The sequence below is a fragment of the Triturus cristatus genome, chromosome 7, assembly GCF_964204655.1.
Source record: "Triturus cristatus chromosome 7, aTriCri1.1, whole genome shotgun sequence".
Lineage (NCBI taxonomy): Eukaryota > Metazoa > Chordata > Amphibia > Caudata > Salamandridae > Triturus > Triturus cristatus.
This window is the reverse complement of record NC_140590.1, coordinates 1,595,457,017-1,595,470,511: the sequence shown is the minus strand read 5'-3', so window position 1 is coordinate 1,595,470,511 and position 13,495 is coordinate 1,595,457,017. Positions and strand designations below refer to the sequence as shown.

At 45.3% G+C, this 13,495-nt stretch overlaps 1 protein-coding gene across 2 annotated transcripts in view; it reads right to left on the bottom strand.

Moving 5' to 3' along the window:
- Nucleotides 1-13,495, bottom strand: part of ZNF831 (zinc finger protein 831) — a 475,412-nt gene that overhangs the window by 366,243 nt on the left and 95,674 nt on the right. For both annotated transcript variants that reach the window (XM_085619460.1, XM_085619461.1), the window contains exon 3: nt 4,083-4,216. In XM_085619460.1, the coding sequence (XP_085475586.1) occupies nt 4,083-4,216 (134 nt within the window). The remainder of the gene's footprint in view (nt 1-4,082; nt 4,217-13,495) is intronic.

Sequence of the window (13,495 nt, the reverse complement as noted above, 5' to 3'; positions counted from 1 at the left end):
CAATTTGCGCTTCGCATCTACTCTGAACATGGCTAAATACTCACCATTAACACAATAAGCCGTGACCATACAGATGTAAAAGGAACTAAATGGACACCATAACAATTCTATTGTTTAATATAATTTTATGTTAATATTCAATGTATGTATTTTCACTTGATCACACTACACAATCTTTCACTTGTATGTTACTTTATTAGTCAGTCTTGTTCCAATTTTTGTTTCTGTATACTTCGTTATATGAATGAGAATATATGAAGCCACATAACACTCTTGCATGTCTGCAGTCATTTATGGATGTGTCCAAGTTATCAGACAAAATAATAAGCAATTGAAGAAATCTCTTCCTTTTACCGAACAGAACCCATTGTAGCTATATAACATTACACACCCAGGTTCTGAGGGACACAAGGTTACCCCATTGTTAGTAAAGGCTTGTTATGAAGTGGGTCACCCTCAGACTTACCAATACCGGGGAATAACTCTGAGTGCCGTTTGGTAACTCTAGGAGGTGCAGAAAATCCAGGCCATTACATGTTGGACCCCGGGGGTTTCTTCGAAATGAGGAATTCCTTGTGGAACTGTCAATTCTGCTTCCGATTCCTCAGTAATTCCTCATTTTGCCCAGATTTTCACAAAGCAATTTTGGCTGATTTCCGCAGGCAAAATATCCAGGTGAAAATAAACAGATTCACTGAAACACCTCTGATCTCATAATTCTTACGCGGAAGGTGAATCGTGTTACTGGCCCCACTGGAAATAAGAGACCACTCTTAATGGCGGCCTCAGTCACTGCACCCACCAGATCTCGCCTGCAATGACACCACTGAAGGGTAGCTTGACTTCAATGGAGCCTGCTACAATGATCAACATGTGCATGTTTGTTTTTGTATTTCTATAGCGCAAATCTGGCTGGTAATCAACAGAGCGCTCTATGGAGTTTAAGTTTGGAGATTTATAAAGCGCAGCTTATCACCCGTGAGGGTATCCAGGTGCTGTCCATGGGCACAGGGAGATTAAGTGATTTGCACAGAATCACAGGATGTTGCGCCAATGCCGAGACTCGAACAGGATAAGCCCCAGTGGGGGATACATGTGGGGGGGCATAGGGAGGCGGTAGAGCTCATGAAATGATGAGCGGTCAGAAAAAAAGGCATAGAAAAGTCTCACTAAAGGGTATCCCATTGTGATGAACTGTTGTAAACAATATAGTATTATGCAAGCTGAACTAATAAAAAAACATTTTCTAAAGATGCATCAAAGGGTTTTTCACATTCTGTGTCTATGGGAAATGCTTAACTTCATATGGGCCTAAGCCACACACATCTGCCAAAGGGTAAGAGCGTCAGACTACCATCTACCGGAAAAAGAAGCACCTAGTAAAAAACATAGCACTAAACTGTTATACCTATGTATGGGGAGGAAAGCGGAGGCACGTGGCCAACGTGTGATCTGTACCTGGCAGCACAAGCCAAACCACACACATAAAACCCAAAGTGCAGGCTTCCCGTCAGCGGCATAACACACACACATCACCAAGGCAAGGGCAGTGAGTCAGCAGTGACTCAGCAGGCAGGCAGCCAGTATTAGATTTCTCAATCATGCTACAAACGCCAGGAAATTGAAACAGCATGTGCCCTTAAATGACACACACACTTCACTGGCTATTCCACCCACGAAGGTGACACCTGGAGAAGGCTGAACACTGCTCTGTGGACCGGGCATGATGGGAAACCACACAGCTCAGTGATCTGACATCCCCCGATGTGTGCAATACTGAGGCCGTGAGTGCCAATCTGGGAACTAGCGCCTGCTGTGCCAACAGAGAATTTGTACATCAGGGTGCTGGATTGAACCCTGTGGAGGCCCCTAGGTAGTCGAAATTTCGGGGCCCCTCGCAAATTATCTCCTAATACCCAATGCACCTGATTTTTTTTACAAACTGACAACTGCCAGAAGATGAGATTTTAAGAGACAAACCTTTATGTGAATCTGATGTCAAGACTCACAAAAAAGAGAGAAGGGCTAATAAAACAGGGCCAGGGATGTTATAAAATCTTTTGATTTTCCCTCTTTTTCTGTTTCTCACTAGTTAACTATTCCCACGTGGTGGAGGGGGCAGGAACAAAATACTTTTTCAAACTAAATTGGGTTAACATCCCCGGCTCTGTTTTATTAGTCCTTCTCTCTTTTTTGTGAGTTTAGATATTTGAAGGGGAGTCAGAGAAGGCTCATTCCCTAGTCTCTTTCTTGTGATTTTTGATGTGAATCTGATGTCTCGGGTTTAGGAACTTTAAGTTGTTAAGGGGTACATTACATTAATACAGTATTTTCTCCATGGAGTCTTTAATGTAAAGTTTTTGTTTCTTTGAGTTGATTAATTTTTTCTATCTTTTGGAAACAAGATTGAAGAAAGCTTGATTGTAATTTTCTTTGAAGATCAAATCAATATTATTTTGATCCATTGTCGCGGGGTCCCTAAAAGGAGTGGGGCCCAGAGGCCGGTGCATGCTTTGTCAATTTGGTCATCCGGAACTATATGTCAGAGTGTTAGCGGAGCCTTACATGCTGTCAGCTGACCCTTGTATCCTAGGACCTATCAGTCAGACAGCGTTAGCGAGGCCTTCTGTGCTTGTACGCAAGTGCAGTCAGAGTGGTGTTGGAGCAGTTTGGGCCGTCTAAAGAGACTTGTTATACTAATGAACTATTTGTCAAAGAGTGGTGGCTAGGACTTCTGCCCCTGTCAAGAGATGCTTGTATACAAAGGCAGTCTGTCTGAGAGTGGTAGCAGAGGCTTATGTGCTGTCCAGAGAGGCCTGTACACTAAGGCACTACCTGACAGAGAGTGTTAGTGACAGATCATGTGTCGTCAAGAGGGGTCTGAGCGCCAAGGCACTGCCTGTCGGAGAGTGTTAGTGAAGGATCATGTGTCGCCAAGAGAGGCCTGTACGCCAAGTTACTGCCTGTCAGAGTGGCGTTGTGCGCTCCATCAACTGAGGCCTGTACACTAGAGCCCTATCTGTCATGGAGTGTGAGCGGAGCATTACATGTTTTCAACAGACCCTTGTAACATTACGGCGCTAGTTGAGAGAATGGTTGTGGTGTCCTATGTGCCGTCAACAGAGGCTGATAGCGCTAAGGCGCTATTTCTCACACAGTGCTAACGGAGCCCTATCTGCTATCAAGAAAGGGCTCTAGCTGTCAGAAAACGCAAGTGGGGCCTCGGGTGCCGTCAACAGATGCTTGTTACTGTGGCACTGTCCATCATAGCGGTAGTGGTGCTGAATGTGCAGACCATAGGGACAAAGAGCAGGTGAGTAGAGCCAAGCAAGCCGAAGCTAACCAGAATTGAGCCCTGAGGTAGAAGCAGGGGATTCAGAAGTTTGTCACATGGTGTTTCAGCCTCAAAACCACTGTGAACCTCCCGTCTTCCGTTTGGCGGTCTAGAATTTCCCCCTGACAGCTCAGTGGTAGGAGGTCTGGGGCCCAGGGGCAGCAAGTAGGAGAAACCTGGAGCACAAGATGCTAAATAACACTGCGCTATACTAGGATACATGGAGATGGGCGTAGTGCCGACTTAACACATAGGCATGTTGGGCTGTTGCCAGGGGGCCCCACGAGCATCAGGCCACATGCAGAGCAGAATTTCACATTAATTTTCCATTAAACATTTTTATTGTTGTGAGTGGTTGTGCAGGCAGGGCCCAGTGCTCTGTTTTGCCCGGGGGCCTATAATGCTGTTAAGACGGCCCTGGGTGGACGAAACCATTAATGGGGCAAAGGGATTTTGCATTTCTTCCAGGCATGAGTTCTAGGCAGCAGGAAGAGTTTGTCCTTAACCTTTAATAGCGAAAGAGGCAATAGTTAAATTTCAGGAGGACCAAGGGCAAAGGGGGCGAGAGTCTGTTAATTACCCTGTAAATTCCCATCTTAATTGACATTCTTCCTAAAAGCAAAAGTGGCAGTGTTCCCAGAGATGTGGCTATTACATGTACTTGAATTACGTATAATTTGGGCCTGATTAAAGGGGTTTCAGGGTCTGCCCCTGATTTATGATGATCATTAGTGCATGAATTCCTTACCCATTTTTGGTGATTTCCAATTTTTTGGACCTGCAAGGTCTGGTCGCCGAGGTGAGTTCGGTTTGGCCCAATTCTGCAGATTTCGCCGTTTGATCCGAGGTGCTCGCTGAATTAGTCAAGGTGTCTGGATCCCTCTGTAAGAAGCATTAATAAAATAAAACATTAGCATCTCATCTGCCTTCCTCGTCCTTATACTTGCATTAAAGAGTGAGGGTCAGACAGGTCCCCAAAGCTGCTAACATATAGTTTTAAGGTCTCGCCTGGTGTTAGCAGCGCGCATGCGCTGCCATCACCATGCAAGTGCCTTTTGTTATCGCTACAGTTTCCAAACTCACTTAAAGGCACGCCCTTGTTTTCAATTGGCGCGCATCATAGTTTATGTTAAGCGCTGACGCGTGATTGAAAACCGGACTTTTAGGTTACCGCCTTGTCCACTTTTAGGACGGCCCATGTGGACAAGTCCACGCCATCTTGTTTTTGATTGTGGCAATAGCTTTCTATTGTCATGGCAACCAAGCTGTGCTACTACTCCGACTCCAACAGGAAGCAATATGTTCAGACTCGTGATTCAATCGGAAACGAAAGTTTAAAAGTGCAGCGTCGTCAGAAATGCTGTCGAGTCATCTTCCCAGCGGAAAAGAAACATACTTTCCTATAGTTCATTTGCTTTACAGTCTTCACGCAGTCTTTGTACATCTGTGTTCTCCGATTCCCTAGAGTGCATACGATTCAGCCTCTGCCTCTTTCTTTAACAGTGTTTTAACCGTGCACCATTCTAGGGACGATGCAAGCTGTGTTTATCTCGGAAGTTCTAGAAGGGCGTTCCCCGTGCTTTTAATGAAACCAGATGCCTATATTTGCTTAAGAAAACCTGACTGTGCAACATGTATATTTCATTCATTGAAAAACAGTTTGTGTATTATTCTGTGTGAGCTGTTTTTTTATTAAATAGAATCCAGGTTGCATAATTTTGAAATAGGACGCATTAGTGTCGCACACCAAACACAAAGCCATTGTAGCGAACAACCACACGAAATGTGAAAAAATAAATCACACATTTTGGGCTCATTTAGTTAATTTGTAGCTGTAAGTGTGAACTTTTTGGTTTTTTTGGCTGTAGATATCGGTAAAATATTTTATGGCTGTACTTTTTAAGCACTGATTTAAACAAGCATTTGTAATGCAATAGGTCTGAGTCTGGTGTATAATTGAACTACGTGTAGCGGAACCACAGGCTCCTGGAGACCCCCTTCACATGTGCCAGGGCCAGTGTCCATTATTTGTCAGTGAGATTGTTGCCTGAGCCGTCAACCACGTGGCTCTTGCCGGTATCATTAACTTGCAGCACTGCAAGTGTAGCACACTATCAATCACAGTGACTGCCCTCCCTTACCTCACCGTGAGTGATCAGGATCTGCAGGGGAGCGATATCTTCGACTCCGCCGTCCCTCCCGCAAACAGGTCTACCGCCCGCCGGATAGTGCTATAGTCTAGGAAGCGTCTCAAAGTAATTCCGTATTCGCCTCAAAGGGCTTAAGAAGTGAGCAGAAATGACTCCTGATATAGGTCACCAGCCTGCAGCACCTCTGCCTCCTCCCATATGCACACTGCGCCGCGGTCAAGTGAGTCCGTCATTCCTGGTAGTTGCCAGAGCAGCACCTGCGGTGCATATGGTGGTTATTTCTCATTTGCCCCTCATATATTTGTGCCAGCATCTGTGCGCTACTCATCATTTGGTTCTCGGCATGGGTCGACGGCCATCATACCAGAGCCAGGTCAGCCATGCACCCTAGGAGTGCACGATGCACCGTCTCTCGCTCTCTCCACAAAAGGCGCCATCTCCAGCCATCGCATTGCCCGCTAGAGCTGGGCTGCTGCATAGTATAGCTCATAATCTGGGACTCCCAGTCCCCCCTCCTCTCTGGGCCACTGTGACATCGGTAGCATGATCCCCTTTACTGCCACGCCCCCAGATCAAATCGCATTATAGCCCGTTCAACCCCTTGAAGAAGTATCCTGGTACCAGCAAGGGTAGTGCCGAAAACAGGTATTGTAACCTGGGCAAAACCAGCATCTTCGCGATCACCACATGATGTACAGTGGCCAAGGGCAGCGATCGCCAGAAGGGGAGGGAGCCCCAGTCTGACGCCACCGCCCTATCTAGGTTTCCACCTATTAGATTGGATTAAGTTCATTTAACAAAGGATTAGTGGAAGCCGCAGGAACATCAGCTACTCTACCAGCCGCAGGGGCAACAGTAGACAAAACAATGTTTTAAGGATGAGCATGTTTAACTGTTAAAACATTTCTATGGTCATTGACAGATTTATTTACCGGAACCTCATCGGTGGCAGTACCACAATTTTCTTTAATAAGAAGGGTTTTTGGGCCCTTTTTTTGAAATGCTTAAATTCATTCTTTTTCCGAAAACATTTTTGCTTTGGTCTTCTATTTGAGCTGAATGGACCCCGGGGTATCATCCAAAGTCATTTTGGCACGTTCTTTAAACCTATAAATGGGCAAAGAGTCCGTCCTAGAGCTAGCATCCTTCTCTGGAGAACAGAGGGCAGATGGGTTCAGAAAGCTAGGATTAAAAAGCTTTTTTACAGAGTGAATAGGGCTTTCCTTATTCTTTTGCTTACTAAGGGTCCTGAAAAGTTTCATAATTTGAGGTTTACCAGCCTGGGTCCCACAGTCTTAATGCTTACTTTTCTGCTGCGTGGACTGCACAGAAGCCTCTTTCCCCCAGGGAAAACGATTTACCAACTTGTAACCCACAGGCATTAACCCGAAACTTTGCCTGTGGCATATGGCAGAGGACCTCTGCACCCAAAAGAGGTGAACTGCAGTCTCCCCTCTCATTAAATCAGGTTATGCCGCTGATGAGCAGAGGGGCTTCCTCTCTCTTAAGACGCACCAAAACTCACAAGAGCATAAACAAGCATTGAAAATGCAATAGGTCTCGCCTTTGATTAAGTTAAAGCCATTTGCTTTGCTAATGGTATTGTATAGCAAAGCAAATGGCTTTAACTTAATAAAAGGCGAGACCTATTGCATTTTCAATGCTTGTTCTTCACTGTCGAGGCTCTGGGCCTGCCCTACATCTTTGCTTTAAACTCTTCTCTAAGTCCCACACAGCCTGTAATACGACCAGAAGGGGGAGCACACACCCTATCGGGGTGGCTTCTCAGTCCAGATTCGATGTGATATTCTTTTTAAAAAGCATGGCTTTTTATTGAAAGATGGAATAGGGATGTCAGGAACGGGAGAGAGTGGTACAGAGGCCTATAGGGAAGATTTCCAGAGAGGCAAAATCTGACATGTGTAACCGATTCTGTCTCAGTCCTTCTGGCTGTTCAGAGGCCTGTCAGTAATTTCTCGGTTCCCTAATACATCACTCCACCCCAGAATCACAAACCACAGCAAACAATGGGATAACGAACTGTAGATTCAGAGTAAGAGACGCATGGGAAATTAAACAAGAAAAACAAAGAAGACTCCAACAGTTAATATATTGAAAGTGATGGATGCAAACCAGTACTCCAGTTGTTTAAATAAAAAGTGCAGAGGACCAAACTTTTCTCAGCGACCTGCTACCAGGGGTGCTGTATGTCGGGTATGCTAAATGTCAAACACACAAAAGGTGATGGGAGCAGTGCTTAATTTGAACCAGTGAAGCAATGGTCTGGAGGCAGCTGCCTCCTGACGAGAGCCCTGGCACTTATTTTTTCATAAATTAACTACTGGGTGGGAGGAATGCTTGCAATACGTCTATCCACTGGCAATTTTTCATGGTAGCATTCCAACCCATCATCGCACCTAGTGGAGCAGGGTCGAGACTGTTCTGCATATGACTGAGCCAACGGGTATGGTCAGACATGGGACCCGTGCTCATGGCGTCACTGGAAACGAGCGACACCTGAGTGACGAGCCACAATCAGGGTAAAACAGGTCTTGGGTACCAGTTCAGGGAGACCTGGACCATTGCCAGTAATTAGACGAATTGAAACTATTCCTACCATCATGTTTTGTGTGTTTGTTGCAAAATACCAACCATAGCTACCTAGCTTTGATCCCCCCCACCTCATGCCCACCATGAGTTGTGGAATATTCTGTTTTTACTTTGAATGATTTACCACTTTTTGCAATGGGCTTCGTCAGTCAAGCCTGGTTTTAATTTGAAATGCACTACCTGGATGTTTTTTTCTTTGTGAGCAAATAACGAGCATGTGACTGCAGTAGAGTTTCGAAGAATTTCCAGGAATTGGCTGAGGAATTCAGGGTGCACTTGGTACCCAACAAGAGAGAAGGTCATTGTACAATTTCGATTGATTTTCCTAGGGATTGAGCTGGGCTTGATGGGGTTGAGGCTGCCGCGAGAAAAGATGCAGGAGATTGTGTGGTTGTTGGATGAGGATGGAGAGTCCGAAGGTAGTGTGGTGAGGGATGGCGAACCTTATGCAGGAGGTTAGGTTTAGCCATGTCTGGAGCTGTCTTGACAGAGCATAGGATAAGTATGTTTCTTGCAGTAAGAGCTGACATGAAAGTGTAGATACATTTTTGGGGAAATTTCAATGGAGTTAGTATGTATATTGTGGAGAAGGAGACAATGTGGAATGTACATCTTTTTCTGACACATCACTTACCAAAGTTGCTCAGTGCTGTGCTCAGCAGTGGCTGGAGCGCTGGTTGAGGATAATGAGAAGCATTGTGTTTTTGGAGTTTTTTCCATTGGTGGTGGATTTGGTGATCTGGGGAGGTGAGCCGGATAACAAGAAAGTGATACTTAATGTTGACAACATGGCGGTAGTGGGCTTGGTTAACAAGCAGCAGGCATGTCGTATGAGGCTTAAGCAAGACGAGAGTTGCTGGCGCTGCAGATACTCTCCAGCTTCGTTCTTGCATGCGGCTTGGGAGTGCCCACCGATAGCTGAATTCTGGATTGAAATCTTTGTAGCAGTCAACCAAATCATTGGTAGGTCTGATGCTCCATCCCCAGCCCTGGGCCTACTGGGTTATGTCAAGGACACGCTACCTAAGCAACGTAAAGTACACGCACTCCTCCTACTCTATGCCAAGAGACAGGTTGCACTTCACTGGGGAAGGAAGAAGGTGCCCTCTATAAAAAATTGGATGAAGGATGTCACATATGGCCACACACAGCTGAGCACATTTTGGGAACTGATGCCCCCGAATTCGAGGCCCCGCAACATATGGGAACCATTTTAGACGTGGGCCCGGGTCCGGACTGAGTCCTCTACGTTTGAACGCACTGTAAATGTTTAGTTGTGATAAGGGCCTCTATATTGCTTACGCCTGTCTAAGCTATTTATATTCTCTTGCACTTCCAATGTCAACCTGCTAGGCCTGTTTGTACCTTTTAGGATCTAACACCCTCTACAGAAGGTACGGCAAGACTGTCTTAAAGGTCAAAGATTGATGCCTGACGTAATGGAATCCATACTGTGTTCGTTGCGGTGTTTACGTAGGACGCCCACTGACATTTATTGTGTATTACGATATTCCGTCCTTGACTGATATATTATTTGTGCTGATGTAACATCATGCTGGCTTTCTGTGTTGAAATTGTCAGTTGTTGTTTTTTCCTTTGAAAATATAAATAAAAAAATATTTAAAAAAAACAAGCAGCAAGCGAGAGACAAGAGGCTGTTGAGGTTGCTGGGAACGTTTGTGTGGGGTTGTTTGCTCTCTCACATTTCATTTAGGGCAAGACATGCCTGGAGCGAATAATAGCATTGATGATACTTTATCTCATTCTCATTGGCAGAGGTTTCTGAGTTTTGCCTCTGAAGCAGAGTAGAAGAATACTGAGTTTTCTAGGATACTTGGGTGCTCGAGTGTGAGAGCTTAAGAATTTGTTGAACACTATTTTGATCTCCACTGGGACAGGTTATCTTCAGGCATGGAAAGAATTTGAAGAAATGGTCAGCAGAAGAAGAAATGATGACAGTGTGAGTGTGGAATTGTTTGATGAGTATTTGTTCTGAATTTGATTGATAAGGGGTTGTCACCAATGCCCTTAGCTTGTAAGCTGGCAGGTTTTTCGTTTTGACGGGAAGTATTGTGGGGGTATGATCCAGCAGCAAGGGAATTGTTGAAAAGTGTTTTAGCAGGTTGGGCGAAACCCAATGTAAAAAAAGCAAGGTTACATTTGCATTTCTGCAACAGTTGGTTTGGGTATTACCGCATTGTTATTAGAGCAAATATAAAGCAGAAATGTGTGTATTATGTATGTAGTAGATCTTTTCTGGTTCTTTTCAGGTGTTGGAGTTATTGGGCTCAAGTGGTAGGCCGAACTTGAAGCTTCAGGAAGTGTTGCTGGAGGATAGTGTTCAGAAGATCTGATTGAGAAGGTCAGAAACTGACCACAAACGGATAGGTCGGAAAGTTTTGTTGAATCCGAGGTTGAATATTGAGGTCTTTCCAGTGCTGGTTTGACAGAAATACTTAAAGACGCCAGGCAGCGTTGGGTATGAAGTGTTTTGCTTTGCGGAGGGGTCAAGAATAACTACAGGTAGCTACTGGATGTTTGGGGATTTCGTTGGCCTTTTTGGGGTAGGGGCTGAGGGTCTGGGCACACACTCGTTTGGAGCTGCTTCTGAGGGAGCAAGGCTGGGTGTGGCTACAGAGGAGATCCAGAGGATCAGGAAATGGAGGCTGATGTGCTGTGGTAGGCCCATTAGATATGGGAGTGGGTTGCAGTGGCGGCTGGAATCTTACACACCCTGTGCTCCTGAGCTCTTTCTTTTTTAGTACGGGGCTGCAGGCACAAGCAAACTCCCTTGCCCAATCCTGGTGCTGCTCACATGTAGCTTGTGAGTAGTGCCCTCATTGGAGGGAGCGGCCTCACTTGCTGCTCTACAGTGCACTAGAGGCCTGCACTTACTCTCAGCCCAGCTGTCTTAAGACAGCTGGGTTGAGAGATTTAAATTACTTATGTCTGGCTGGCCGTCCCAAGACGGCCGTCCGGCCAAAGAGACATGCAAACTTTAAACAGTGCAAAGGCAGCCCTCTGCCCATCACTCCTCCCTGCTGTCACTCAGCAGACCCTGCCCGGTCCTGACGCTCGGTCCAGGACGGGACGATGAAAAATAATTACCATTACCAGTGAATTACCATTGTATTTTTCAGCTTGGGGGCTTTGGACGGCATTTAAGTGGGGCGACGCTCCTCCGCTTCAATGGAGGCGCCGCCCCTAGTGGGTTGTAAGTTTGTGGAGATGTAAGATTGTTCATGTTTTTCTGTTTTTGTTGTAGGTCTTACGCAGGGCCATGAACACAGAAGATCGTTTAAGTATGTCATTGTGTTTATTCACCGCATGCCGTTCAGCACTTTAGGATGACGCACACCTTTACGTATATTTTTCATTTTAACTTTTGCTTTTTATGACGTTTTAGATGAAGATTTTTAATTAAAACTTTTATACATATGGATCGAGCAAATATGTAAATAATTAATCTTTTGAAAATCTCAGTTCAAAAAGATTTTCATCAAGAATGTTTGGAATGACCCTGAGGAAATCTAAATACATATAACTGAAACTAAAAAGCATTGAAAATGCAATACGTCTCGCCCTCGTTTAAATTAAAGCAATTCTGTTTGTTATTAGGTGGCTTTTTAGCTTTGCTTTTATTAGTGTACTTTCATGTACATAACATGCATTTGTATGCGTATATGTATGATCGCGCTTTTGACCTGTTAAATGAAAACATGGTGATAATTAAATAACGTATGCTGTGAAGACTGCAGGAGAGCGTCCCATTTTCTTCGAAGTGAGGAATTGTGGTGAAATATATACATATTTATATATATTCCCAAAGAATTGCTCCAGCAATTAAGGCCGCACTCCGTTGAAGGTAAGATAACATCTTTCTTTATTCATAACAGACAGCTTCCCCTCCCGTATCTGTGTCCTGCTGGCCTTACGCGTTTCAATGAATTCCTTTCATCTTCTTCAGAGGCCACCGTGAGCACTTGCCAGATATAGTGCATAACCAGCAGCCTCTGCATGCTCATTAATTCCATTCAATTGTCCTCCGGTGTGCCCATAATTTCATTTAACATTTTCAGTGCATGCTGGGCTACGTAGTTTTTTGTGCACCAATTTAACCCTCCAGTGGGTTCAAATGTTGACGTTACATCAAGGACAAATTATTCAGCCCCCATTGAGCCCCGGAGGAGATTCTGTCTGCTAAAATCACGGCACCTCCAACGCCAATTTAAGAAGAATTTTCCTCCGAACGGACCCTCCATCATTCACTCGGGCGGTGCGTCGCCTCCACGGCCTGAAGCGCGCCGTGCAACATGTTCCCAAAGAACACCGTGAGCACTTGCCAGATATAGGGCTCAATGGGGGCTGAATAATTTGTCCTTGATGTAACGTGAACATTTGAACCCACTGGAGGGTTAAATTGGTGCACAAAAAACTACGTAGCCCAGCATGCACTGAAAATGTTAAATGAAATTATGGGCACACCGGAGGCCAATTGAATGGAATTAATGAGCATGCAGGGGCTGCTGGTTATGCACTATATCTGGCAAGTGCTCACGGTGGCCTCTGAAGAAGATGAAAGGAATTCATTGAAACGCGTAAGGCCAGCAGGACACAGATACGGGAGGGGAAGCTGTCTGTTATGAATAAAGAAAGATGTTATCTTACCTTCAATGGAGTGCGGCCTTAATTGCTGGAGCAATTCTTTGGGAACATGTTGCACGGCGCGCTTCAGGCCGTGGAGGCGACGCACCGCCCGAGTGAATGATGGAGGGTCCGTTCGGAGGAAAATTCTTCTTGAATTGGCGTTGGAGGTGCCGTGATTTTAGCAGACAGAATCTCCTCCGGGGCTCAATGGGGGCTGAATAATTTGTCCTTGATGTAACGTCAACATTTGAACCCACTGGAGGGTTAAATTGGTGCACAAAAAACTACGTAGCCCAGCATGCACTGAAAATGTTAAATGAAATTATGGGCACACCGGAGGCCAATTGAATGGAATTAATGAGCATGCAGAGGCTGCTGGTTATGCACTCTATCTGGCAAGTGCTCACGGTGGCCTCTGAAGAAGATGAAAGGAATTCATTGAAATGCGTAAGGCCAGCAGGACACAGATACGGGAGGGGAAGCTGTCTGTTATGAATAAAGAAAGATGTTATCTTACCTTCAACGGAGTGCGGTCTTAATTGCTGGAGCAATTCTTTGGGAACATGTTGCACGGCGCGCTTCAGGCCGTGGAGGCGACGCACCGCCCGAGTGAATGATGGAGGGTCCGTTCGGAGGAAAATTCTTCTTGAATTGGCGTTGGAGGTGCCGTGATTTTAGCAGACAGAATCTCCTCTGGGGCTCAATGGGGGCTGAATAATTTGTCCTTGATGTAACGTGAACATTTGAACCCACT